Source organism: Rhinolophus ferrumequinum, chromosome 6 (genome assembly GCF_004115265.2).
Source record: "Rhinolophus ferrumequinum isolate MPI-CBG mRhiFer1 chromosome 6, mRhiFer1_v1.p, whole genome shotgun sequence".
In the NCBI taxonomy this organism is placed as follows: domain Eukaryota; kingdom Metazoa; phylum Chordata; class Mammalia; order Chiroptera; family Rhinolophidae; genus Rhinolophus; species Rhinolophus ferrumequinum.
Genome location: NC_046289.1, coordinates 37,820,352 through 37,844,486, shown reverse-complemented (window position 1 = coordinate 37,844,486; position 24,135 = coordinate 37,820,352). Strand labels below are relative to the sequence as shown.

Genomic DNA, 24,135 nt, shown 5'->3' with positions numbered 1-24,135 from the left:
AAGAGTAGTCATTTTATTTGTCTGAGACGGCTTTGAACTCTAGAGACTGGAGAATCAAGCTCCCTTGATAGGTATTTTAGGCAGGCCAAAGAGGAAGTTGGGGACTGTTAAAGATAGTGTTTTTGAAATAGAGTAAGTATTTTGCAACTTCACATTTTCCCCCCTTTCTTGGAACGTTGAGCTTTTGACTAAAATCTTCTTGTTCTGGGTCTTTCATGGAGTGATTCTATTATTTGCAGGGACTTAGTGTCTTGTAGATCCCCTGTATCTGGGAAAGACCAGGTAAGTTTAATTTCTCCCTTTCTCTGGCATAGAAACTGAGCCTTGTTCAGATCTTTTAATAGATTTCAAGGTTCCAGATGGAAATGAATCCCCCCACATAATAAAGACCACTTGAGAGGAAGGAGAAAGATAAATGCAGGAGCACCAGCATAGGCGTAGGAGGGATAGAGAAGTTAGAGGCCTTGCTGACCATATTACATAGAGTGGCTAAAGAAGAGTCCAGAATGAATGCCTGTGTTTGCTCTTGAGTAACTGGATAGATTGTCATGACAATGGTATTTGTGAACACATGGCAGAGGAAGACAGAGTAGAGGATTGTGAAAAATTTTAAGAAGTTTGGATCATTTAGGTGAATGTAATCATTTCACAGTTGAATATATATTTCTCTGGAGTTGACAAAAGATTGCAATGGGAGTGATTTAGGAAAGTTATCCACTATCACCAATACATATGGTGGTTGTATGTTAGACCAGAGAGGTTGTGTGGAGTGATAAGAAAGTTCAAGAATGAACTCTGAGAAGCATTACCATTTAGTAGAGAAAGCCACCACGAAGCAGAAGGAGGAGAAACACCAGGAGACAGTGGAATCACAGCCGCTTAGGGAGGGTGGAGAGTTCAGAGTTTGGAGGGAAAAGTCAACAGTGACATGCTTTTAGAGAGATCAAGGGGATAAGCGTTGAAAAACTAGATTTGATATCCTTATTGAAAACAGTTTCATTGGAGAACTAGACGGTAAATAAGTGACGAATGAGCAGGAAATGTGACAGTAAGAACCTTAGCTGGGAGGGGGAAATAGAGTAAAAGCTAGAGGTGTTACACAGTTGGGGGGGGGGAGAGAGAGAGAGAGAGAGGGGTGTGTGCGTGCATGCACAAGCCTTGTCTTTAAGCTACAAGACACTTGAGTTGTATGTTTAGAATGTAAGTTAAATGTAAGTTAAGACCCAGGGCTCTAGAGTCAGATTTCCTGCATTCAAATCTGGGCTCTGCCACTTTGTGCTTTGTGGCCTTAGATAAGTTACTTAACCTCAATACTTCAGTTTTCCCATCACTAAATGAGAATGATAATCAGGTTTTGAGAATTAAAATGAGATAAGACAGTGTAGGTGCTTAGAGTTCCTAGAATACAATAATTCCTCAAAAATGTTAACTGTTAATGTTATTACTAGTAAGAAAATGTTTAAGATTTATTTGATTATTTTAATTGATTATTTATTTCTTAGTATTGACCTTTAAATATACTTGTTTCAATTATGTGATTGTTCAACTTTAAATTATTAACTGTTGTGACCCGATGCTATGTAATAGGAGGAAGCCTGCTTACTTACATTTTTTCCTACTTTCTCTCTTTCTTCTCAACTTTCGTTAATTATAGATAGCATTTGTTTATCAGATACTTACAATGTTTAATGTTTGTTTTGTGACTATAACTTTCATGTTTGTTTTAGTCTTAATTCTACAGTTTAATGGTGGGTTCAAAGCTTGATACCAATTCTTTTGCCATAGCTTCTGTATTCATCTCTTGGTTGGATGAAGTTGTTTTTCCTGGAATTTCTTCAAGAAGGGCTCATGGAAACTATATTTCCCAAATTCTGGCAAGTTAAAATGCTTCTTTGTTGTCTTTATACTTGAATAATGATTTGGTGAGGTATAATGTTTCTGGATATTTTTGAGAATTTTTTTCATTCTTGCTTTACCATTCTCTTCATTCATACTGTTGGATAGAGGTCTGAGAACAGTTTGAATTTTGCTTTCTTTTCATGTATTTATATCAAACTACACTCACAATAAGAACATCCTTTGGGCAATCAACCTAGTGTTTATTATTTGTTGAACCTTTCCAGTGTCCACCCTACTGTACAAACATCAAGAGATTCAGCTTCTTTGAAGTCCAGCAGGATTTTACTATAATATGGCTGGGCATTGACTCCTCTATCAGTATTACATGGCATAAAGCATGCTTTTCCATCATGAGATTCAGTGTCCCTTAAAATAATTGAAATAACGGGTGTCAATTAAGCATATGTTGGATCATCTTTGCCTGTTGTTGTTGGCTTTCATATTTTAGTCTTAAAAAAAAATAAAGCCTTTTTGGTTTATTTTTGTTTCTTTTTATTTACTTCTCTTCACCCTGTACTTTATGTCTCTTACTGTATTTTCAGCAGCTTGTCTTTTTCTATTTGCTGCTTTTATTTGGATTATTTCTGAGATGGTGTTACTTTTACCTCAGGTTTTGCCAGCTCATATTTTATCTCATTCTGCTGTCTTGTCTTTCCTCTCAGGTCTTTTCTTGTGAGCTCTGTTCTTTGCTCTTGTTTTTCCAGAAATGGCTGCTGTATTAGATTTTTATAAATCACGGTGGCATGTTTTTAATCACAATTTTTGTCTACTCTTTGACAGTCTTTTCTCTGGTGATTTTTCTTCACTTGCCATTGGTTTTATTCTTACTGTTTTCTTCCTTTTTCTTGTATCTTGCTTAGACTTTGTTTTATTTCTTTTTGATCAGTACTCCTTTTCCAGTGAGGGGTGTTCCTCTTGGATCATCTCTGTGCCTGGAGATTGATAATAAAGGACCAAGGCTAACTGGTGTTCTCCTTGGGCTGTGTGTGTAAATGAGTTCTTTTAGCCTTTCCTTCTTCCCATATAAAAGGTTCGCTATAGAGTGTTTCCCTATAGTGAATCTCCCTTGACAACTGCCTTACTGACTAGCTGCTCTTTTTAAGTAAAAGTTTGTATGGTTTTCTCTTCATTTCTACTTATTCTGCTTCTTGAGACCTCCTTCCAAGAAAATGCTTACCGTCTATCTTTGCACTTTTTCCTAATGTCAAATGGGGGATTGTTGGTTTTATCTCCCAAGGTATGCCTGTTAACTTCAGAGAACTATGCACCCGTGGTACCTCTGTAGTTTTGGGTATATTCTGATAGTGTTGTCGAGCCACCTGTGTTTGATTTCCACTACTTTTGTCAGTCTTTCCTGATATGCTTTGACATGACAGACAACTATTTCATTTTGGTTCATTTTGCATTCTGGTTTCATACTGTTCTTTTGATCTTTTAGGAGGAGAAGGGGAAATTGCTATCTTGATTGAGTCTGGGTTTAAAAATGGATGATCTATAATTCTTAGTACAAATTTGTTTTTTCATTAATAATGTATCTTATGCATCAGAATATATAATGATACAGTGACTTTCCTGAATGATATTTTACTGACCGGTAGTTGACAGTCATTGTACTTTATATGTAATAGTGGACTCTGCATTGGCCTAAGAACACTTGATACTAGATACTTCCTTTACATGATTTTCATTAGTCCATGTTAAGTATTGCTAATTCTGTATTGATTTCTCAATTGTAGTCAAGTAAAGGAGAGTTGACTGCACTTGTACATCAGCTTCAAGAAAAAGACAAATTACTTGCTGCTGTGAAGGAAGATGCTGCTGCCATGAAGGATCGGTGTAAGCAGTTAACCCAGGTGAAGTCGGGCTTGTATTTAAAGGAGAGAGTTTCTGAATCAGAAGCACTGAAGGATTTTAGAAATTGTTCATAATTACTGAGTTAATTGTTTGTGTAAAAAATTGATGTAAAAAAATTGTGTAAAAAAGTAGAAGTCATTTTCGTTTAGAGTTTTGGTGGTGGTGGTAGGGACTCACTCTTTCATGTTGTTATAGCTTACAGATGAATTATGAATTTAAAATAACAGTACTTATCGATATCCTAATTTCAGAATAACAGGAGAATTTGGACATTGGGAACATTGTTCAGTTGGATCTGACCTAGAATTATTCTCTATAAAAGCATAAAACTCAGCGTGATCTTGTTTAAATCCAATTTATAGGATAAATTGAAATTCTTATGTAGGTAATTTATTTGTGAAGGTTTTTGTGATAAATATTTATAATTTTTAATCATTGAAGTTCTTCAAACCCCAGAAATGTTACTCTGAGAGGTAAAGAAAGACCTTTAAAAATCACGTCAAATGATACAAACTCGCAGTTATAAAGTAAATAAGTCTTGGAGATGTACGAGCAACATGGTGACTATAATTAAGAATACTGTATTGTATGTTTGAGAGCTGCTAAGGGAGTGGATCTTAACAGTTCTCATCACAAGAAAAAAGTTTGCAACTGTGGTGATGCTGTTAACTATACTTACTGTGATTACTTCTCAATATATATACATATTGAATCATTGTGTTGTATAGTTGAAACTAATATAATGTGCTGTGTCAATTAAATCTCAAAAAAAAAATCATGTAGATTGAGAACATAATTCAAACTATGGAAAATGTGGTCTCATTCCTCCTGAAGTGCTGTTATTCCTTTTAGGAATTAAATACAGTAGAGCAAATAAGGTTTATTTCTACATCATTCACATAGCTACGTGATAACATGTGAATGGCCTCTTTTGAATATAAAATCCTTTATATGAATTTGAAGTAAATAAAAAGTCATTGGAAAAACTTGGTCATATTAAGATTAATCAAAGTTGTTACTAAACTAAACATGTTTCCTTAAAATTAGAAACTTTCGTATATAGTTTTATGTTGTAATAGTTTTCTGGACTATATTTTAAACATTTAAAAAGGTAACTACTTTGTGATTTATTGAGCTGTACACTTAAGATGTGTATACTTTTTCCTAAGTGTATTATATACATCATAGAACAATTTTCAAATGTAAAGAATTAACTTTTATGAGCCACCATCAATTACATAAAAATCCTAAATTTTTTCAGATGGTTTCTTAGAGCAGGGGCATGGGCTGAGCAGGGGCATGGGCATGATCATCCCTGCACATAACTTTAAAGTTGCTTGGCTTTATTGTACTTTGATAATTAATATTTGTTCTAGAAGTTCAAACTACTTGCAACACAAAATGAAATCACCCTTTTAAGAAAATTTGACTTGGGAAGATAATAAAACTTTATTTTCTTACTTTTACTCTTATTCCAAACTTCCGTTCTGCTAGAAACATATCCTTATCTCTTCCCCTAGAAAAAGAGACTTATTTTTTTCTCTTCTAGGCTCTTTTTTTTTGGCCTTTTACTGTACCCTAAAAGAGAGCTAGTACCTGCAAATTATAGTGAATTAACTGTTTTGGTTTAAAAATCTTCTTATGTATCACTTCTTGGCCTGTAAGATCAAGTGTAAAAATCTTATAATCAAGTTAGAATGTAGGATTTATTTCAGGTTCAACTCTTTAACTCAGGCTAGAAAGTACATTTGAAATAAGAGTAAACAAAACAGCAGTGTTTATGAAGGGTACTGGTATAAAGACAAGGTAAGATGCAAAAGACAATGGGTTTTTTTTAACCTTTGACCTTGCTTTTTAAGTAAGTACTTATTTTAGAATTCATGGTTGTTTTACTGATACCATATTTTCTGATGTTAAAAGTGTTTTATTATTATAGTCTTATGGTACTCATTTTTAATTTTTTTCTGGTTTACTCTTCTAGGAAATGATGACAGAAAAAGAAAGAAGCAGTGTGGTTATAGCAAGGATGAAAGATCGGATTGGAGCATTAGAAAAGGAACATAATATATTTCAAAACAAAATGCATGTCAGTTATCAAGAGACTCAACAGATGCAGATGAAGGTATATTTTCATTCTTTGAAAACAAAATGAAATGTTTGCGTCCATTTAAGTAGCGAGCTTTTAACTCCCTAATATGTACAAAGCCCTGTGCTGGGCCATGGTACAATGGCTAGTTAAACTGGCTCCCTCCTAAGTTAGCAACTTTTGTTGGTGGGGAGGCTGGAAGCTGACAAGTAAATACTCCATTACAGTAGAGGTAAGCATTGGGTGCTTTGGAACAGTGGAGATGGGAGGTGGGGAAGAGAAAGATTGGTAGGGAAGACTTGTTAGAAATGATATGCAGACTGTTGTTGAAGCTTTTGAAACAGTTGGGCTTTGGCAGGCAAAAGAGTGATGGAGTGGGCACAGGGTGTGAAAGGTTATTACTTGGTGTGATTCCTTAGTCCCATCTCTAGAGATGGTTCAGTGGGTTTATTTTGGGGCCCAGGATTGAGCTTTCTAGTGAGTACACACAAGGTGTTTCCAATACAGGTTGTCTAGTGATAACAGTTTGTGAGAAATACTGTCATACTTGTATTTGGGAGTCAGGGCTGGAATGTAGAAGACAAGACCTGGAGAAAAAAGAAATAGCGGTCCTGTCTTAAAGGGCTTTGTATAAGTGAAGACTGAGGAGTCAGTGAAGTTTAAGCAACCCAGCAATGTGATTATATTAGTATTCTTAATTATTACTCTGGCAGCATTGTGAGAATGGAACACAGGATAGTTGGAAGGCTTTTGCAGGAATCCAGGAGAAGAAGGGCCTGAAATCAGATGTTGACAATGACAGGATGAGTTTGAGTGATACAAAAAGAGTTAGTAGATAGAGCTTGGTGACAGTGCAGGAAAGAAGGAGAGAGAAGTGATAATGAAGGAAAACTCATAAGGTTTTGGCCTAAGTGATCTTTTGTTTCTTGTTCTTACTTTCACCAGTCTTCTTTGAACATTTCAGAAGGTTCAGTTCTTACTGTCTGTCTTTCTGTGTATTACCCATTTTCATAATTCCGGTTAGGTCTGGCCCAGTGATATTTGTTTGTGTTCTTTTTTTTGAGATTGAAGTATTACCTTTATTACTGATAAACAGGCATTTGAAGAATATAGTTCGGGTTTGCTTGTCAAGTGAGCTTACTCCCCCTAATTGAACTTTCTGGACTAAGGATTGTTTTTTTTTGCAAATTATTTCCATTGCTGGCTAAAGCTTCAATTTGGAAGCTCTTTTCATCACCTCAAATTTTACATATTTCTAAAGTCAAACTCTTATTTTTGATCAGGCTGTTTTTATTTTCCAGTATTTTTAGGCATTATTGTCCTTTGACTTTTCTCTCCCTTGCCCAATACATAATTTATTCTGAAATCTTAAAGATACTTTATTTCTAATTATTCTTGCATTCAGTTCTTAGACATCACCTTAGTTTATTATTTCACATTAACATAATCATAGCACCTTCTTACTAGGTCTCATTTCCATTCTAATATGTAATTAGTACCAGATTTTTATTTGTAAAATATTACTTTGATCACATTGCTAGTCTGCTGAAAAATTTTAAATTATTCTTCATTGCTATCAAAGTCCAAATGTTTTTCATGGAAATACACTAATAGCAAAAAAGAAGTGAATCACTCTTGTCAGATTCTTACCCCATCCACGGCTGCTCCTAGGCTTTCATTTGGCCCAGTCCTCTATCTTCCCAACCCCTAACCATTTGAAGTATTCTCCCCTGGAGATCAGGTTATTGAAGAACTGATTTTTCTAGCCTCAAGTGATATTTTCTTACTATTCATTTCAAAATTAACCAAGTACATGTAGCAACATCTTTTATTGAGGGTGAAGTGATTCATCATTTTTTATTTTATTTTTTACTTGTTTATAGAGGTCAAGATACAGATTCCATATAAGTTCTTGGAAAGATAGAATTTCTTTTATTTGAATAGGTTTACTAAAAATTAAGATTATTTCACATATTTAGGTAAGACATATCCTTATGGGGATATAAGATTCAGTGTTGTTTATCTTTTGATGGTGTAATTCTGAAATAAAAAATTAGAGGCCAGAATATTTTAGCAAGTAGATTACTGTTCAATGAATTTGCCATCTATTTGAGTATGGCTCAATTTGTAAGTTAATATAAATGTATTGAACATATTTTTAAACTTGATCACTAAAATCTTTCATTAGAAAATATTGCTAACATAAAATTAACATAGGATCAAGACAGGCTTAATTCTATATGAGTCTAATGGGTAGGGAAGTATCCTAAATCATCTTTCAGTTCTGAAATAGTATCTATGTGTATTTATTTTTCATTTCAAATATGATAGTAGCTAGCATCTACTTGCTTTCTTGAATGCTGTGGCAGTTTGTATTAGGTTTGTGCAAAAGTAATTGCAGTTTAAAAAGTTAAAAATAATTGCAAAAACCGCAGTTACTTTTGCACCAACCTAATACTTACTTTGCATTCATCACTATCAAAATGTAACTCATCGTTTAAATTTGTTTATATTTATTTGAGAAGGATGATGTAAACTTCATTGTCTTGATGCTTTTTACATTCTCATCATAATAAAGTTTCTTTTAAAACTTCGCTTTGGTAGTCATTGTTTTCTAAATCTTATGTTTGTAAAATAATTTTAGTTTCAGCAAGTTCGTGAGCAGATGGAGGCAGAGATAGCTCACTTGAAGCAGGAAAATGGCATACTGAGAGATGCTGTCAGCAACACTACAAACCAATTAGAAAGCAAGTATGTTTCCAAATGCTTTATGTTTAATTGAATGGCAGAGTAGTTTCTTGAACCATCAAAATGATGTTTGATAGTAATTGGCTAAAGTTTTTTACATTTGTTTCTAAAATGAGTTGATTTTCAAAAACATTTCTCTTGTGTGAAGAACCTTTTCAGCTAAACTGTATGGTAAATACTGTGCCACCAGTAGAAAAGTCTACAAATACATGAGACTGAATTTACCATCTACCCTGTTTAACAGTAGTTCTCAAATTTCATTGTTCTGACGAGGGTCTGCCATATTCGTTAAAAAAAACATGTTCTTGTGTCCTACCCCTAAAAGATGATGCTTCAGTGGCTCTGAGGTGGAGCCTATGAGTCTACATATTAAGACACATTCTTGTGATAATTATGTGGTTTGCTCTGGGTTATACTTTGAGAAACAGAACCCTAGAGAGGGCTAATGACATACTTAAACAGAATAAACACTGACTGATTGACTTTAATAGATTTTCAGAACATCAGTTTGAGGGTGGCACTATTGATTCTGTTATTAGTGTGTGGTCATCCATTTCTTGATTATATTATAGTGACTTTAGAATTTGTGTTATTGCCATCAGAATAATTCAGAAGTTACTCTCAACCATACTTCATTTTAGTAGTTACTTATATAGCCTGTTCATTTGGTTATTAGTGGAATTACTAACTCAGCAAAACATGTAAAATATGTTTTGTTTATCTTTTCTTTATATGAGTTTGTAATAATGGAAGGTTCCTAATCTAGTTACTATTTTCAGGCAGTCTGCTGAACTAAATAAACTGCGCCAGGATTATGCTAGATTGGTGAATGAACTGACTGAGAAAACAGGAAAGCTACAGCAAGAGGAAGTCCAAAAGAAGAATGCTGAGCAAGCAGTTACTCAGTTAAAGGTTATATATTTCTACCTTTATCATTTCATAAATAATGTGGATATTCAATTCAGTGACCTAAATGTATATATAGGTTTGAGAAATGGAGTTGGAGGCTTAATGGGACCTGTAGTCTAAGTGTTCTGCTGATGCAGAAGTGTGTGGACTAATGTAAAAATTGAATATAGGCTTGAGTTTGAAGGTAAAGACTGTTTGAAGATATGAAATATGAAATTAGCTGATTGACAGGTAGGTATAAGCAGTAGAATTTCATTTTGTCTGTGGAGGTTAAGCTCTGCCTGCATAGGGCAAAAATCATGTAGTTAAAATTACCTTCAACATCACTTGCCATCCATTACTTGGATTTCTTATTAAGTTTAGTAAAGTCTGTTTTTCTTCCAACATCAGAATAGATGACTTTCTTTTGCTGGAGCATAAGACCAAGTAATGCTCCAGTAGTTTTTACTTGAGCCATAGTATACATTGTATTTTTCGACACTTGGTACCATGAGATTCTCATACTGAGAAGAGATTCATGGGGTTGCTCAGGCTGACTGAGAGAGGAGTAGATTCGTTTCTTCTTGAACTTCATAGCCTATGCACATTGAGTGGAATGATGGGTAAAATTGTCTGTTCCTCCTTTTACTGAGGAGAGGATTTGTTGGATGTATACTTCAATTTGTATAAGTTAAATGTATTTGATCAGTTCCTACCTAGGTATTTGATACAATACAAAATCAAAATGTATTTGATACTAGTTCCAGAATAGTAGGGATTAAAGGTGCTTTGGGGATAATTGAATGTGGAAAATAGTGTAATTTTTGTTTTTGTGAAGTTCTCATGGATCCTTGTGGGAGATTGATATAATTGTCCTTTCTTTTATCTAATATTTGACTTGCTGGTGTGTTTTCTGCTGGCATTTATAAATATGAAAGTTCTCTGTGGATATGGATAAGTAGCTAAATGACGCTAAAGATTAAAGTATTGTACTTTACCTCAAAATACAAATTTTAGGTAGTACCTACTGAGATTTAGCAATAAAGATACCATCCTGTCTTTTGAAAACCTATCAGCTGAAGGAAGATTAATGGAAAACAGATTATAGCTGAGTGGATCAGATATATATACAGTAGTAGCTATATTGATCCACCAGCACAAATATTGTTTCTGAAATAATCTCTAATCTGTAAGCCCTGTAGTTTGGAGGGTAGAATGCTGTGGCTGATAATAATCAGTGCATGTTATCAAGCTAGGCATATTTGCCTTATTAAAATGTAGACTAGTTGTTGGACTAAGTGGTTTTATGACACAACAGTAAAGGTAGAGGATACCTTTTTTTTAAAGATTACGATCCTGTGTTTGTGCTGAATAATGCTTTCTTCAGGTTCAACTACAGGAAGCTGAGAGAAGATGGGAAGAAGTTCAGAGCTATATCAGGAAGAGAACAGCAGAGCATGAAGCAGCACAGCAAGGTAAAGGGAAGAGGTGCTCATGTAAAGTAAGTGTATAGTTCTGGGTAGAATTTTCTCCCCTCTCTGTATGTGGAGAAAGTGTAATCTGGCATTTTGGTTATAGCTCAGTAAAAATAGCTTTTACATTTTGCAGTATCTTTAGTTATTTAACATTTCTTAGGGTTTTAAAAATAAGTACCAGCTTTGTCTGAAGCATTACGTTGCCGATAAAATTACAGTCCATAATAGAGTAATGGGAGCCTATGTGTGTTTCCTTTCTGTAGTTAGTTATTCCCTTTGATTCCTTGATCAACTTTTCATTTTATATTTTGTTTCTAAGGAAGGACTCACTTCCTATATTATGAAGAGAAAAACAGCGAGAGCATTACCATCAGTTAGTTGATTTAAAACTGCCTACTACTTACATACTAACTTCCGCTGCTTACCTTAATTTGATGAATCCATCTGGGAGATAATGGAGCTTGTATCATGTGTATTATTTATGTCTTCACTACTCCCTTTCTCCCATAAAAGAGGCAGTGAGCTGATAAAATAAGGTTTTAAACAATAGGATAGATAGTGCAGATTTGGCTCTTTAGACCTTTGATTTCCTCTGATTTTTTTTTTTTTCTTTTTTTACCCCTAGGTATTTCCTTTCGGTTCAATATTTAAATATACCCAAGATGTTTGAAGGCGTTTTTCTTTGTATTATATATGAAGTTTATATTTACGTTAAGATACATTAGCTTATTTTTAAAATTAGTATTTTATCAACAAAGTACACATGAATTTTGCCAAAAGAATTGGAACTATAAACTATATATATAACTATAAACTATAACTATAAACAGTAAAACCTCACTTTGACCAGAGCAGTTACTTTTGCTTTTAGTGTTTTCTATCATATTTCTAACTAGGCATATTATTTATACTGCTGTCTCTTGATAGGCATCTGTTGACTTGCTGTTACAGAAAATGAGGGCGTAACATTCTCGCCCCATTCCTCCCACCCTCTCCTCATTCTCCTGATACGGTTCTGTGTACTTGTTGATTATATCAGTAGTCATTGTTTATACGATTATGACTCTGTACTCAGTGTTGAGCCAAGATAATAAAATGGCAATTCTTTTCTTGAACAATATTTTTTTAAATTTCCTGGAGCTAATTATTGCTTTATGTTTTTAAGTTGCTTGATCTTTGTTTTATTGTTTAAAATTTTACCTGTGGTTAACTCTCTTTAACCCTTTCACCTTTCCTAGCCTCTCAACACAGTAGATACTGGAGAACCTAACTGTGTTTCCTGGGGCTGTCCCTCTGGAGTTGTCAGTCTTCCTGTTCCAGTACTTGTTGCTCTCTAGGTTGGCTCCATAGCTATCTTCCTGAGACTTTCTTTAGTCTCTCTATCCTGTTCTCTGGATCCTCAGTGAATCTCATTGTTCTCAGTGAATCAACATTGATGCTCCTGAGTGCTGAACATTTGATAATTACATACAGTGCGGTGGGAAAACACTAAGAAGTCCAAATCCAGCTAATGGGGAGGTGGGTTAGACAGTTTTTACCAGAGGAAAAAATGTCCACAATCCTATCACAAAACTGGAGGAATTGGCCAAATGTTGTCAAGAATAGTGATTTATGTTATTAAAAGTGTTCACTAAATATTGCTAGCCATAAGGGAAAACTTTATATACCCTCAGGTAGTAGCAGTATGTTAACCATAACTCTCAGATTATATATGAAAAGGATCATTTCAAGATTTCTTGCTTTCCTCCCTCATTTAATGGCATATCATTTAGTAGCTTCACAAGAGTATGCCTTGAAGTACATTTGTTGAGGCTTTTTGTATCTGAAAATGTTTTTATTCTTTCTACTTTTTATGCTTGATTGGCAGTTTGACTGGATTTAGAGTTCTGGGTTGGAAGTAATTTTTCCCATAGAATTTTGAAGGCATTAATTCAGTGTTTTAACTTTTACTGCTCCTGGTAAGAAATATTATGCTCTTTTGAGTTCTAATCCTGGACATTACCATTATATGTTTAATTTTCAGGAACTCTTTTTATGAATTGTATTCCATTCTGATTTTAGTGCCTTGTTATGGAAGTAACATCTTACTTTTCTTAAAACTTCTGTCACATACACCCACCTAGTATACACGTTTCCTCTTTCTCGCTGTACTTGCCTCTCTATCCTTGAGGGTAGTGATCCGTGTCTCGTCCTCATCATGTGTGTTGTGTCGTCTCCCTCCCTCGCCCTGCCCCCAACGTGACTGTGTTATGGGGCCACGGGGCAGCTCTCATCATACCTGGTACCTCCATTTCCTGCGTCATTCTGGGTTTCTGGAATACTTTCCCTTTCCTTGTCTCTGCCAAGTTAGTGATCATCTCTCCATTCATTTTGTTTTAATTTCTTGTGAGTTGGAGTTATATTTGTTTTATGATTTCATCAAAGATAGTTTGTATTTGTTTCTCATTTTCTTTGTTGTTTTGGGGTTATTGCTAAGAGAAACAGACAGAAAAGTTTTACTTTATTTTATACCAGGAGATTTGTCAGCCTTCAGCATCTTTGTGTGTTTTCCAGGTAGGAGAGTACAGGGAATTGATAAGAAATTCACTAAATAACTTATTAAAATACTTACTAACGTATCTGTGGGGAAATAAAAAATGCTTTCAAGAAATGGTATAACAGTTTTAAACATCCATGTACTATTCAGTTAACACATTTATTGACTATGTTCTGTGTGCCAAGCCTTGGGCACAACTCTGCATATAGAGAAAAGGTAATCTCTGTTTTCAGAAAGCTGGCAGAAGAAATGGATTAGTACAGTGTGACAGGTTCTATGATTAAAAGTAAGTATAGGCTTTTCAGGAGAGCCATATGCAGGAGGGGAAGCAGAGGAGAGATTCAAGGGGGGTTTCTAGAGGAGATAATGCCTCCACTACAGAGGAGTGGCAGTAACCAGGCAAAGGAAGAGAACTTTGTATAATGCAGTATTTTGTTACAGATTTACAGAGTAAATTTGTGGCCAAAGAAAATGAAGTACAGAGTCTGCATAGTAAGCTTACAGATACCTTGGTATCAAAACAGCAGTTGGAGCAAAGACTAATACAGTTAATGGAATCAGAACAAAAAAGGGTGGAGAAAGAAGAGTCTCTACAAATACAAGTTCAGGTATCTAATTTTCTTTCTTTTAAAAAGAAGAGTGAACAGTGGTTGGGTTGGTGATGAGTAATTAAAACTTAATAGGTGAGCAGTTGTCACAATATAGTGTGTTTGAATATGTATTCAAAGATTACCTCACCCATAGTCTTCTGGTTTTTGTTTTAGATTAGGAACAGCACAATTTATTCTTAATTTCTACCTTGTAATTAAGTCGCAGAAAAGAATACCCAGTCGTTGTTTTAAAATAATGCCTTTTGGAATCTAAGAATGCCTTTTTAAAGACAAATATGTATCTGTAACTCATTTTGTTCATATGCATTGGTATATTTGTTAACAGCACACTTTTTCCCCTTCCCTTTTTTGATTGCTATTTATGAAAGGATGTTTTGGAGCAGAATGAGGCTTTGAAAGCTCAAATTCAACAATTTCATTCCCAGATAGCAGCCCAGGTAATGGTGCTTTCTTATGGCTTATTATTACTAATAGTTTCCTAAGTGTGTAAGTAACCATGTGAGTGCCAAGCATGGGATTAGTAGTTGGGAGACTAGTCAGTGAATCAACATTGATGATCCTGAGTGCTAAACATTTGATAGATAATTACATACAGTGTGGTGGGAAAACACTAAGAAGTCCAAATCCAGCTAATGGGGAGGTGGGTTAGACAGTTTTACCAGAGGAAGAAATGTCCACAATCCTATCACAAAACTGGAGGAATTGGCCAAATGTTGTCAAGAATAGTGATTTATGTTATTAAAAGTGTTCACTAAATATTGCTAGCCATAAGGGAAAACTTTATATACCCTCAGGTAGTAGCAGTATGTTAACCATAACTCTCAGATTATATATGCAAAAGGATCATTTCAAGATTATATTTCAGTTTAGTGAGTGGGGAAACCTTCCAGTTTTGCAAGTGGTATTATAAGACCTGTTTTTCTTGGGCAACGTTGTTATGTAACATGATAGACAGATACACATATAGATACATTAAGTCTTTAGAATATAATACAATGTTGAGAAAAAACATCCAAGTACTTAACTTGTTTCCATAATATAGATAGTATGAATTTCAATTTCAATTGTTTAACTTTAAGAATTGTAGAAAAAGTATTAGCCTAGAATAGAAGTCCCCTTTCTGTATAAAAAATAGTTTTAATATTAAAAACTTACTTTTAAGGTTCATTCAAGTTCAAAGTCCCAAATCTTTGAGATTGTAAACATTTTTTTTTTCCTAATTGCTTTCTTTGTAGAAACTATAGGGTAAAATTAATTGGGGAAAATTATTTAATAGAGGAAAGGATGTTTGTGTGTATGGATGTATATGTAAATCATCAATTCAAATTGGATTGAGCTCGAGTTATTAGCTAAGAGGTAGCTCTAGAAAATTTATCAGGAATTAAATACTTAGAGAGTGCTATAAATACCTTTTAAAAAGTAAAGATGAGCATAGGTATTACCAAACAATTTTGTCTTAATCATGAACTGTACCATTTCATTATGGGAAGTTCTTACTAAGGAAAAGAAACACAGGGATGAAAAATGGACTTTGTGGCTGTTTTTTCTATGTTTTGTTGCTTGTCAGTTACATAGTTTCCAGACCTGTCAACTTCTTTTATTTAAAATGTCTTATAATATGTAGTTCCCTAATACTGGTTGTTGGTGATCAAATTTGCTTTCAGAATAATAGCTACTATTTATTGAGCACTCATCATGGGCCAGATACTGCTATAACAACTTTATATATATTAATTTCTTTTAATTTTTAAAGCTCTGTTGTGATAATTATTGTGCAACTTTTAAACTTTCTCTTAAGTGCTTTTTTGTTGACACTGTTTTTCTTTCTTAGACCTCTGCTTCAGTTCTAGCAGAAGAATTACATAAAGTGTAAGCCTGCCTTTCTATACCTCTCTTCTAATTGCTTAGTTACTATTAACTGATACCTGTTAGATTCAACACTTATGATTAACTTTATATTCTAACTTGTTCAGAAAATCCTCTCAACTAGATTTGGAGCAGCTTTTGCTCCTCTCCTCCTCCCCAGTGAGTTGGGTCCCTATTACACATTCTGTGTTTTTCTGTCTTTATCGCAAAAAGAATTGGGGAAATTTGTTTTCATTTGGCTTTAGCAGTTATGTGGAAGAGATACTTGTGATTTGAAATCAGTGTAAGTAAATTACTTTTTGTGTCTAATAAGTAGTTGTAGCTATTCTGTATCTAACTATATGGTGGTATGCCCAAAACAAAGTTCTGTTTTGTGTGTGTGTGTATCGTATAATTGCATAGACATGGATCACTTGAGTTCAGAAGCTCTGAAATCTGTTTTTGACATTGCCAGGCTTATGAGCTTAAAGAAATTACTTATCTGACCTTAAATTTTAAAATAGGGCTAGATAGTTTCAGGAGTTATAGTAATGCATGTGGCAGTAATTACTACAGAAAAGGGCTGTAAAAATGGAAAATGCAGTTACATGAGAAACTACTTAAGTAAGGATGACCATTTTTAAGGCTTTTAATCCTTTGACTTGACTTCCAAATGTTGATTGAATGTACAAATTATTTCCTGTTAAAGGATTGCAGAAAAGGATAAGCAGATAAAACAGACTGAAGATTCTTTAGCAAATGAACATGATCATTTAACAAGTAAAGAGGAGGAACTTAAGGTACAGTAATTATTATAAGTGGCTGCAGTATTTTACAGGCATTGGATTACCCTGATCTTGTAATCAGTTTAAGTTTCTATGAAGAATGGAAAAATACTCTAGAATTTATTTGAAAAGTGTCTCTTTTCTAAACTACAAAATCCTCTTTTACATTTTAAGAAAAAACATTTAAAGGGTTTTTCTCACACAATGTAATTCACAATAATTTGAAAAATATGCTAAATAACGGGAATTGATTGTTTCTCTTTCTGATTTAAGAAATTGTAATTTGAGACCTTTGCTCTGAGACCTTTGCTTAAATAGAGGAGATATTTTACAAACTTCAAAGTCAACTATATTAAATATTTCTAAATCTGTTTTCTTTCTTGTTCTAGGATATACAGAATATGAATTTCTTATTAAAAGCTGAAGTGCAAAAATTACAGGCCCTGGCAAATGAACAGGTAGATTTTTATTGCTTTTGATCATTTACCTCAGAATTTCAGTTCATTTATACTTATTTTCATTGGTGTTACAAGCCCTAATTTATTCAGGTAGATAGTAAATATAATGGTCACTTGTGTCTGGCTGCATGGTGTGTCATTGAAAGCCTCTTCTATTTGACTATGACTCTCACAACCCACATAGAAGTTAACTATTTTCATGTTGAAGTTAATGTTTGAGCCAATGCACTGATCACTTGTGAGATATCACAGGAACAATTAAAACGTTCTTAATGTACTGATTTGTTTTAGCATTCTCCCATTTAAATAGAAAAGATGTATCTTTTTTTAGGATACAAATTGATCATTGAGAAGTACAAAATACTGGACAGAAAAAAATATTATAGCAATGTATGATATTGCTTTAAGTTTACTCCCACTATATGAAAATGTAACTTTTTAATATGTAAAAATAAGTGAAAGAATAGTTTTGAGTGCTTCCTGAGAAATGATATAGTTCTCATCTCCTTCCAAACACAGGCTGCTGCTGCACATGAACTGGACAAGATGCAAAAAAGGTGATTAAAGTATTGCTGTACAAGGAGCCATTCATACATTTATGTTCAAGTATAATTGCAGAAAATACTGCTGCTTATAACTGGTAGTTGTGCACATAATTTGTGTAAACTTTCTGAATAAATTAAGTATTCTAATTGATTTTTTTCCTCATAGCGTTCATGTTAAGGATGATAAAATAAGATTGCTTGAAGAGCAGCTACAATGTGCAATTTCAAACAAAATGGAAGAATTTAAGGTGTGTGATTAAGCTTATCAACTCAGCTTTTTTTGAGCAACCTTGTATAGTTTTCAGTTTTAATCACTCTGAAATAGTGTTTCTATAGTTTATTTGGGGGCTTATACGAAGAATGAATTTTATCATAGACTTTTTGCCTAGATTGTCTTAGTTTATCTCTTCTTATAATAAGACTTTTGAAATTTGTTTTGCCCCAAATTTTTCTCTATAGCTTTTAGTTGATAGTTTGGGATGGTTTTATCTGCCTCTGTTGTGGGTTCAGGGCTAGTTTCTGGTTGTGGCCAACCAGCTTGAATATTGTAAAGCATTCTGATTGCCAAGTTGCATCTCTGCATGTAATACGATTTGCTTTTTTTTTTTTTACCTTTTATTTAATAGGAATCCTATAAGTACTCACTTATAAAAGCAGGAATTTCCTAGAATCCATTGACACAAACTGTTCTACTCTTTGAAAATACACATGAAACTGTTCCAAGCACAGGGTTAACACTGTTTTGGGATAAACCACATGACTGAATTAGGGAGCTGTGTAGAAACTATGGTTTTAGAGGTCATTGTACGTCTACTTTATACTAGTACTGCATTCCTGTACTCTGGAACATATTCATTGAAACTGTGAAACATGGAGCTATGTGAGATTCGTATTCTTATGTCAGTATGTAATTCGCCTGTCACTTTATTAGTACTTAAAGCAATTATATGGGTTTGATTTTTTTCAAAAACCCATTCAAATGATTGCTTTGTTAACTTTTCTTAATAAAACATTAAATTGAGATTCTTTCTTCCAGATTCTAAATGACCAAAACAAAGCATTACAATTAGAAGTTCAGAAGCTACAGACTCTTGTTTCTGAACAGGTAAGGCTTTTCATGAGTTGTAAGGTAGAATTATCTAATATATAACAAGATCTGGTTCTCAAATAGTAACCAACTTACTTTGAGAAGTTTTGCTTAAGTATAGATATGTCTTTTAATTGCATTTCTATTCATCTTGTGCTTAGCAAATACCTAAACTAAGGAAAATACAATTTTTCTTCCTGAGAGGAAGTTAATACTAAACTATAAGCACATTCCACAAAAAATTTTAAAAAAGAGAGTGTAATAGGATGCATAAACAGAATTTTTAAAGTCATTTTGATACATTTGGCTGTCAGGATAAGAGTCCTTAGACTTTTGCAGCCCCCCCTTTCTCTAAGGCAGCATGATTTCTTAAAAAGAGAAGAATGGGTTTGAAACCTACTACCAGCACTTAAAGCAGAGTGATGTTGATCTAATTGCTTAACCTTTTCTGAGACCTCTCGTTCCAAGTCTCTCACATTTTATTTACATCACAAGCTTGGTAGATTTAAATGGGGAATTTTATGTATAGTGCTTAGCCTAGTGCTTTGCATATAGCAGACATCTTAAACCTTAATTCTTTTCCCTTAGAATATTTATGTTTTCCGTCTCATTTCCACCCCCTACTGCCATCATACTTTTTTCTGTATTTGTAGCAAACCATCAGAACTGTAGCAGCCTGCATAAGCATGGCTCCCTCTATAAACTAGAACTCCAGGCAGTGTCCATTCTGTGTCTGTTCCTAAGAGTTGCCTTCATACCCTTCTACAGAACTTTTCTAATTGCAGTGTTTATAAGTATTCTAGAAACTCTTGATATTAGATGACACATTAAAACAGAAGCTTTGCATGTTTCTCTGATACCATTAAATTTTTGGAACATACTTTTATTAGAAGCTGAAATGTAAGTTATTGCAAATGATAGCACTTCCTTTAGCAGGTGCATGCTTTCTTTTTTATTTTAAAATTCTTATATATGCAGGTATTGAATTGGTGTAAGTAGCTGTGCCAAATACTGTGAAAGTATTTTGTTAACATCTGCTTACTTGTCAAAAAATAATCCATTCTCCTCCCCACTTCAATATGATATTAAGTGCTTTGCATAATCTTTGTTACTTTGTATATGCTTTATCCTTGCAAACTAAAGATAATAGAGGAGAAAATGCTGAACAAATGATATTTAGAGCAATAACATGACTTCATGTCACTGTAATCCTAAAATGGTATTTAATTCTTAAATCTTATTATTTCCCTATGTTATGGTATAACTTATAAGAGAGATGATATTTTATGAATTGTAAGCTTTTTTTCTACCCCTTAACTTACCACCTCTGAAGTCTTGATATATCTTATAGTCTCTAGTTACAGTTAGTTGGCAGAATTTTTACTTTCTAGTGTTACATAAAATACCAGTTGTGAGATAACAACATCGATGAGTTGGATTAGATTAAGTATGGTAGATGTTTTTTGGTTGTGTTAATTCTTACCCAGAAAAGCAGAATGTAGTTTTTGTGAGTTTGTTATCAGCATTCTGGAACATCTATTTCAATATATGTATACAGTTTTAAACTTTGTAAAATGAACTTCATGGGTAATAAAACAAATGCTTCTGAATCTGTCTTTAAATTCCAATATTAGAGGTGCTGGTAACGCCTACTTAGGTTTAAAATTTTCTGTTCCTTAAAGATAATATGATGCCGTAAGAATTGCCATTCTAATAGCTGATGCAAACTATCACATGTGGAAGTTAATAATACAAATATTAAAAAGTATTTTTTAAAAATCCTAATTTCTTGACTTTATTGAGTCAGCCTTTTATTCACTAAGGTTTCTGTGTACTTTTAGATACTGTTAAAATAACAACTTTTAGCACGAGATGGATTTTTTTAAATGAAGAATAGTTGTATAAAGTTTTATAAATAGTCCACAGAACAAAATATTATAGCCACATTTTTTTATTTATTTAAACGAATTATTTGGTAAGAGTGAAACCTCATTTTGTGGTACTAATTTAATATTTGCTCTTTGGTAATTCTTAGAATTTTTCTCTTGTTCTGAAAGCTGTTTCTTTTTTTTAAATAGTATAGAAAACAGATGACTGATGTTTTGATTATAGTTCTGACTTGTCTGTCTCACCTGGGCAGACCAAAGAACCATCTCTTTGCCTTTTTTCTGGTCATTTTTATTGCTATTACTAATGAAAGATAAAGATTAATGTAATTTTAATTTTTTCATTTCCACCTTTATTTAACCCCTTCCCACCCAGTATTCAGAATTCCAAGTGACAGTTGAGAGATGAACAGTTTAGTTATGTAAAAAAACATTTAGTCCTTTTTCCCCATGGATTTTTATCCTGGAGGAAAGATTGAGTTTATTGAAGCAGAAACCAATAATGGTGCCAAGTTGTTGTTTCTTGAGATGTAGGAAGCAGAAAGACAACAAATACCAAGTAAGTTAACATGTTCATACACTAAAGAAGGGAAGTCTTAAATGAAGACTTAAATGTAAATGCATATAAGCCTGTGGGTGGATGATACACATAAATCAGTTACTAAAATCTCATTTATTTAGAATAAAACATTTTTGAGTTCTTAGATGTCTTTTTTTTGAGCATCTTGACTTTTTAGCAAAGGAGCAGCATGACTTTTCTTATTCTCATTCTAGTAGAATTTTAAGACCAAGATTATTAAGTAAAAACTGTTGGAGTAGGAAGTTTCTTTCTCTGCCCTGCTGCCTGGTTGTATTTTATTGCAGGAGAATAAATGATTATATAAGACGTAGTTTTAAAAATCATCTAGGGAGGAAAAAATTGGATTAGATTAGACCAATAATGTATAAAGTAAAAATGTTGGATAGATGATAAGCTGGTCAGTTTTGTGCAGTTGAATATTCAATGAGCAACTGACCAAGTGTATTTGTTAAACTATGACCTTGTTAAAGGAAATCCACTTCATTAAATATTTACTAATGAGCATGCTAGGAACTATGCTACATGCTGAAGCTACAGAGATGAATGAGACTTGGTTCCTGTCCTCAAGAATATGGCTTAGAGTGGAGATAGATGTGTAATACAGGAAAATGTGATGAGTAATATTCTTGAACCGTTTGTACAGGTTAGGAAGAAGAGATAATTAATTCTGTTGGAAAGAGAGTGAGGGTAAAGAGGCACCAGAGGGAGGGGACAGTTAAACCTGGTTTTGTAAAATGGCCATGAATTTCCCAAACAGCTAAGGGGCAATCCAGGCTGAAGTGGGGGATAGTGTTAAAAGTTATGGCAGTGTGTGGCAAAATTGGCATATTCAGAGCATATTGCTGAAGTGCAAAGTATGAAGTACAAGGAATATAGATTCACTAGGGCTAATCGTGAAGGACTTTGTATGCTGTGTAAGGACCGTGCACTTGATTTAGCATGTGGGTGAGCCACTGAAGGGTGTTGTAAGAAGGAGTAAGAGTGTTCTGTCTAGCATTTTAGACAGATCACTCTGGTGACAGTGAGCTGTTTGAATTTATGCAGGGGAGAAGTATGTAGGACTAAAGGTAAAATACAACTAAATGATTAAGGTGCAGATAAACTTGGACTTAATAGTGTTGCCTTTTTTTTTTTAGCTATAATTGACATATAACATATTAGTCTTAGGTTTACAGCATAATGACTCGATTTGTGTATATTGCAAAATGATCACCACAATAAGTATAGTTAGCATCCATCACCTTACCTAGTTAAAAATTTTGTGCTGTATTTTTGTGAGATGGTATTCATAAAGATGGACAAAAACCATCTTAATGAAAAATTTATAAACCTGTTGCATGGTTTATTATTCACAGTTTATAAACCTGATTTAATGTACGTTTGACAGCTCCTATCTCCTTTCTGATGGTAGGAAAATTTTTTCCCATTTGGAAGTTCTTCCTGTACTCACAAAATAATCCTGTGGACTAGAGGCAGTGGGAAGAATTATAAGAGTATTGTGATATTTGAAATGAGTAAAGCTGAGAGCCTAACCTCGGGCATTGCAGAAAAGGGGGTTAATTTTAGAAATATGTAAGTGGAATCTTGGGATTTGGATTTGGCAATGGAAAAATTAATAATGTTTGTGCAAAATAGTTCGAATAACATTGGAAATAAATTAAGAAACTAGTGAAATTAGGAGAGAGCAGGTAGGAATGGATGGAAGAGAATGTTCAAGGAAAAGGACCCCATATCTGTTTTGCCAGGGTGCTTAGCTGCCTGAAGGCCTGGGAACGCTTAGGGGAAAGTCCTGCTTCTGGACACACAATGAATTAGGATAGTGGGTACTTTTGTGTCTGTGGGGATGGCAGGAAGGGATCAAAGGCAGAGTTCAGGTTACATGGCATGTTTTAATGCTTTGCAAGGAGAATATGTTCATGTGTTGTTTCTGCAATTTGAAAGTATTCTATGTGTTAGTCTTGGTGGTGGTTTTGTAATAATTCATTGAATTGTACACAGGATTTATGCACCTGTCTATTATATATGTTACACCTTTTGAAAGTTTTGACAATTAAAAAAATCATTTTATAAAAAGAAAGAACAAAGCCTCCTTCCTGACCTGTGAGGCCTTAGAACCTCGGAATTTTTATATTTGAAGAATTGAATTAATGTAAAGGAAGTAAGGCAGATTCTCTTCTTAAGATTTTCTTTTATAGTAATTAAAAAATTATTCATAGTATACTAATTCATTTTGCCAGCTTATTTTATACTTCTTTTTCTGTCTTTTGTATAGCTGCTTCTCTTCTGTCTTGTGTTTTATAAATTAAATAATTCTTTAATTATTAGCAGTGAACTATGGATCATCTTCCTAAATTTTGGATCTGATTAAAACTAAGCAATTTTCATAGTAGAATTCTATTTCTAAACTAGTTTTATGTCATGCAAATTTGGTAAAATTAAACTTTTTTTGGTGATTTTTATTTTAGCCTAATAAAGATGTTGTGGAACAAATGGAAAAATGGTAAGAGTTTAAAATTTTCTTTTTTATATTTTAATGACTCACTTCTACCAAATTTGAGGTAACAGAATTTTTAACTATGTTAATCTAGGTTTTTAAAATTCTTTTTGCACTTCATAATGTTAGAATGGTACCGTTGATTAGGGATTACATTAGGTTTGTGGGTGTCATGTGTGACAATGATTTATTTGTTTAGGCTAGCATGTAAGCATGCATTACTTGAATGTGTTTTACTTATCGGTAAAGAGTAAGTAACCCTTAGACCATAATCAAAGATCCTGAAAAACGTTTCTAGAATTACAAGTTTGTTATGGAACGATAGACACAGGAGTTGATCCATGTAGAACATTCATGA

At 33.7% G+C, this 24,135-nt stretch overlaps 1 protein-coding gene across 7 annotated transcripts in view; it reads left to right on the top strand.

Moving 5' to 3' along the window:
• KTN1 (kinectin 1) overlaps positions 1-24,135 on the top strand; it is an 89,175-nt gene that overhangs the window by 28,706 nt on the left and 36,334 nt on the right. For all 7 annotated transcript variants that reach the window (XM_033108131.1, XM_033108135.1, XM_033108136.1 and 4 more), the window contains 14 exons: positions 3,636-3,752; positions 5,735-5,875; positions 8,484-8,590; positions 9,367-9,499; positions 10,863-10,950; positions 13,928-14,094; positions 14,466-14,534; positions 15,929-15,966; positions 16,652-16,742; positions 17,117-17,185; positions 17,705-17,742; positions 17,897-17,978; positions 18,767-18,835; positions 23,749-23,783. In XM_033108131.1, the coding sequence (XP_032964022.1) occupies positions 3,636-3,752; positions 5,735-5,875; positions 8,484-8,590; positions 9,367-9,499; positions 10,863-10,950; positions 13,928-14,094; positions 14,466-14,534; positions 15,929-15,966; positions 16,652-16,742; positions 17,117-17,185; positions 17,705-17,742; positions 17,897-17,978; positions 18,767-18,835; positions 23,749-23,783 (1,244 nt within the window). The remainder of the gene's footprint in view (positions 1-3,635; positions 3,753-5,734; positions 5,876-8,483; positions 8,591-9,366; positions 9,500-10,862; positions 10,951-13,927; positions 14,095-14,465; positions 14,535-15,928; positions 15,967-16,651; positions 16,743-17,116; positions 17,186-17,704; positions 17,743-17,896; positions 17,979-18,766; positions 18,836-23,748; positions 23,784-24,135) is intronic.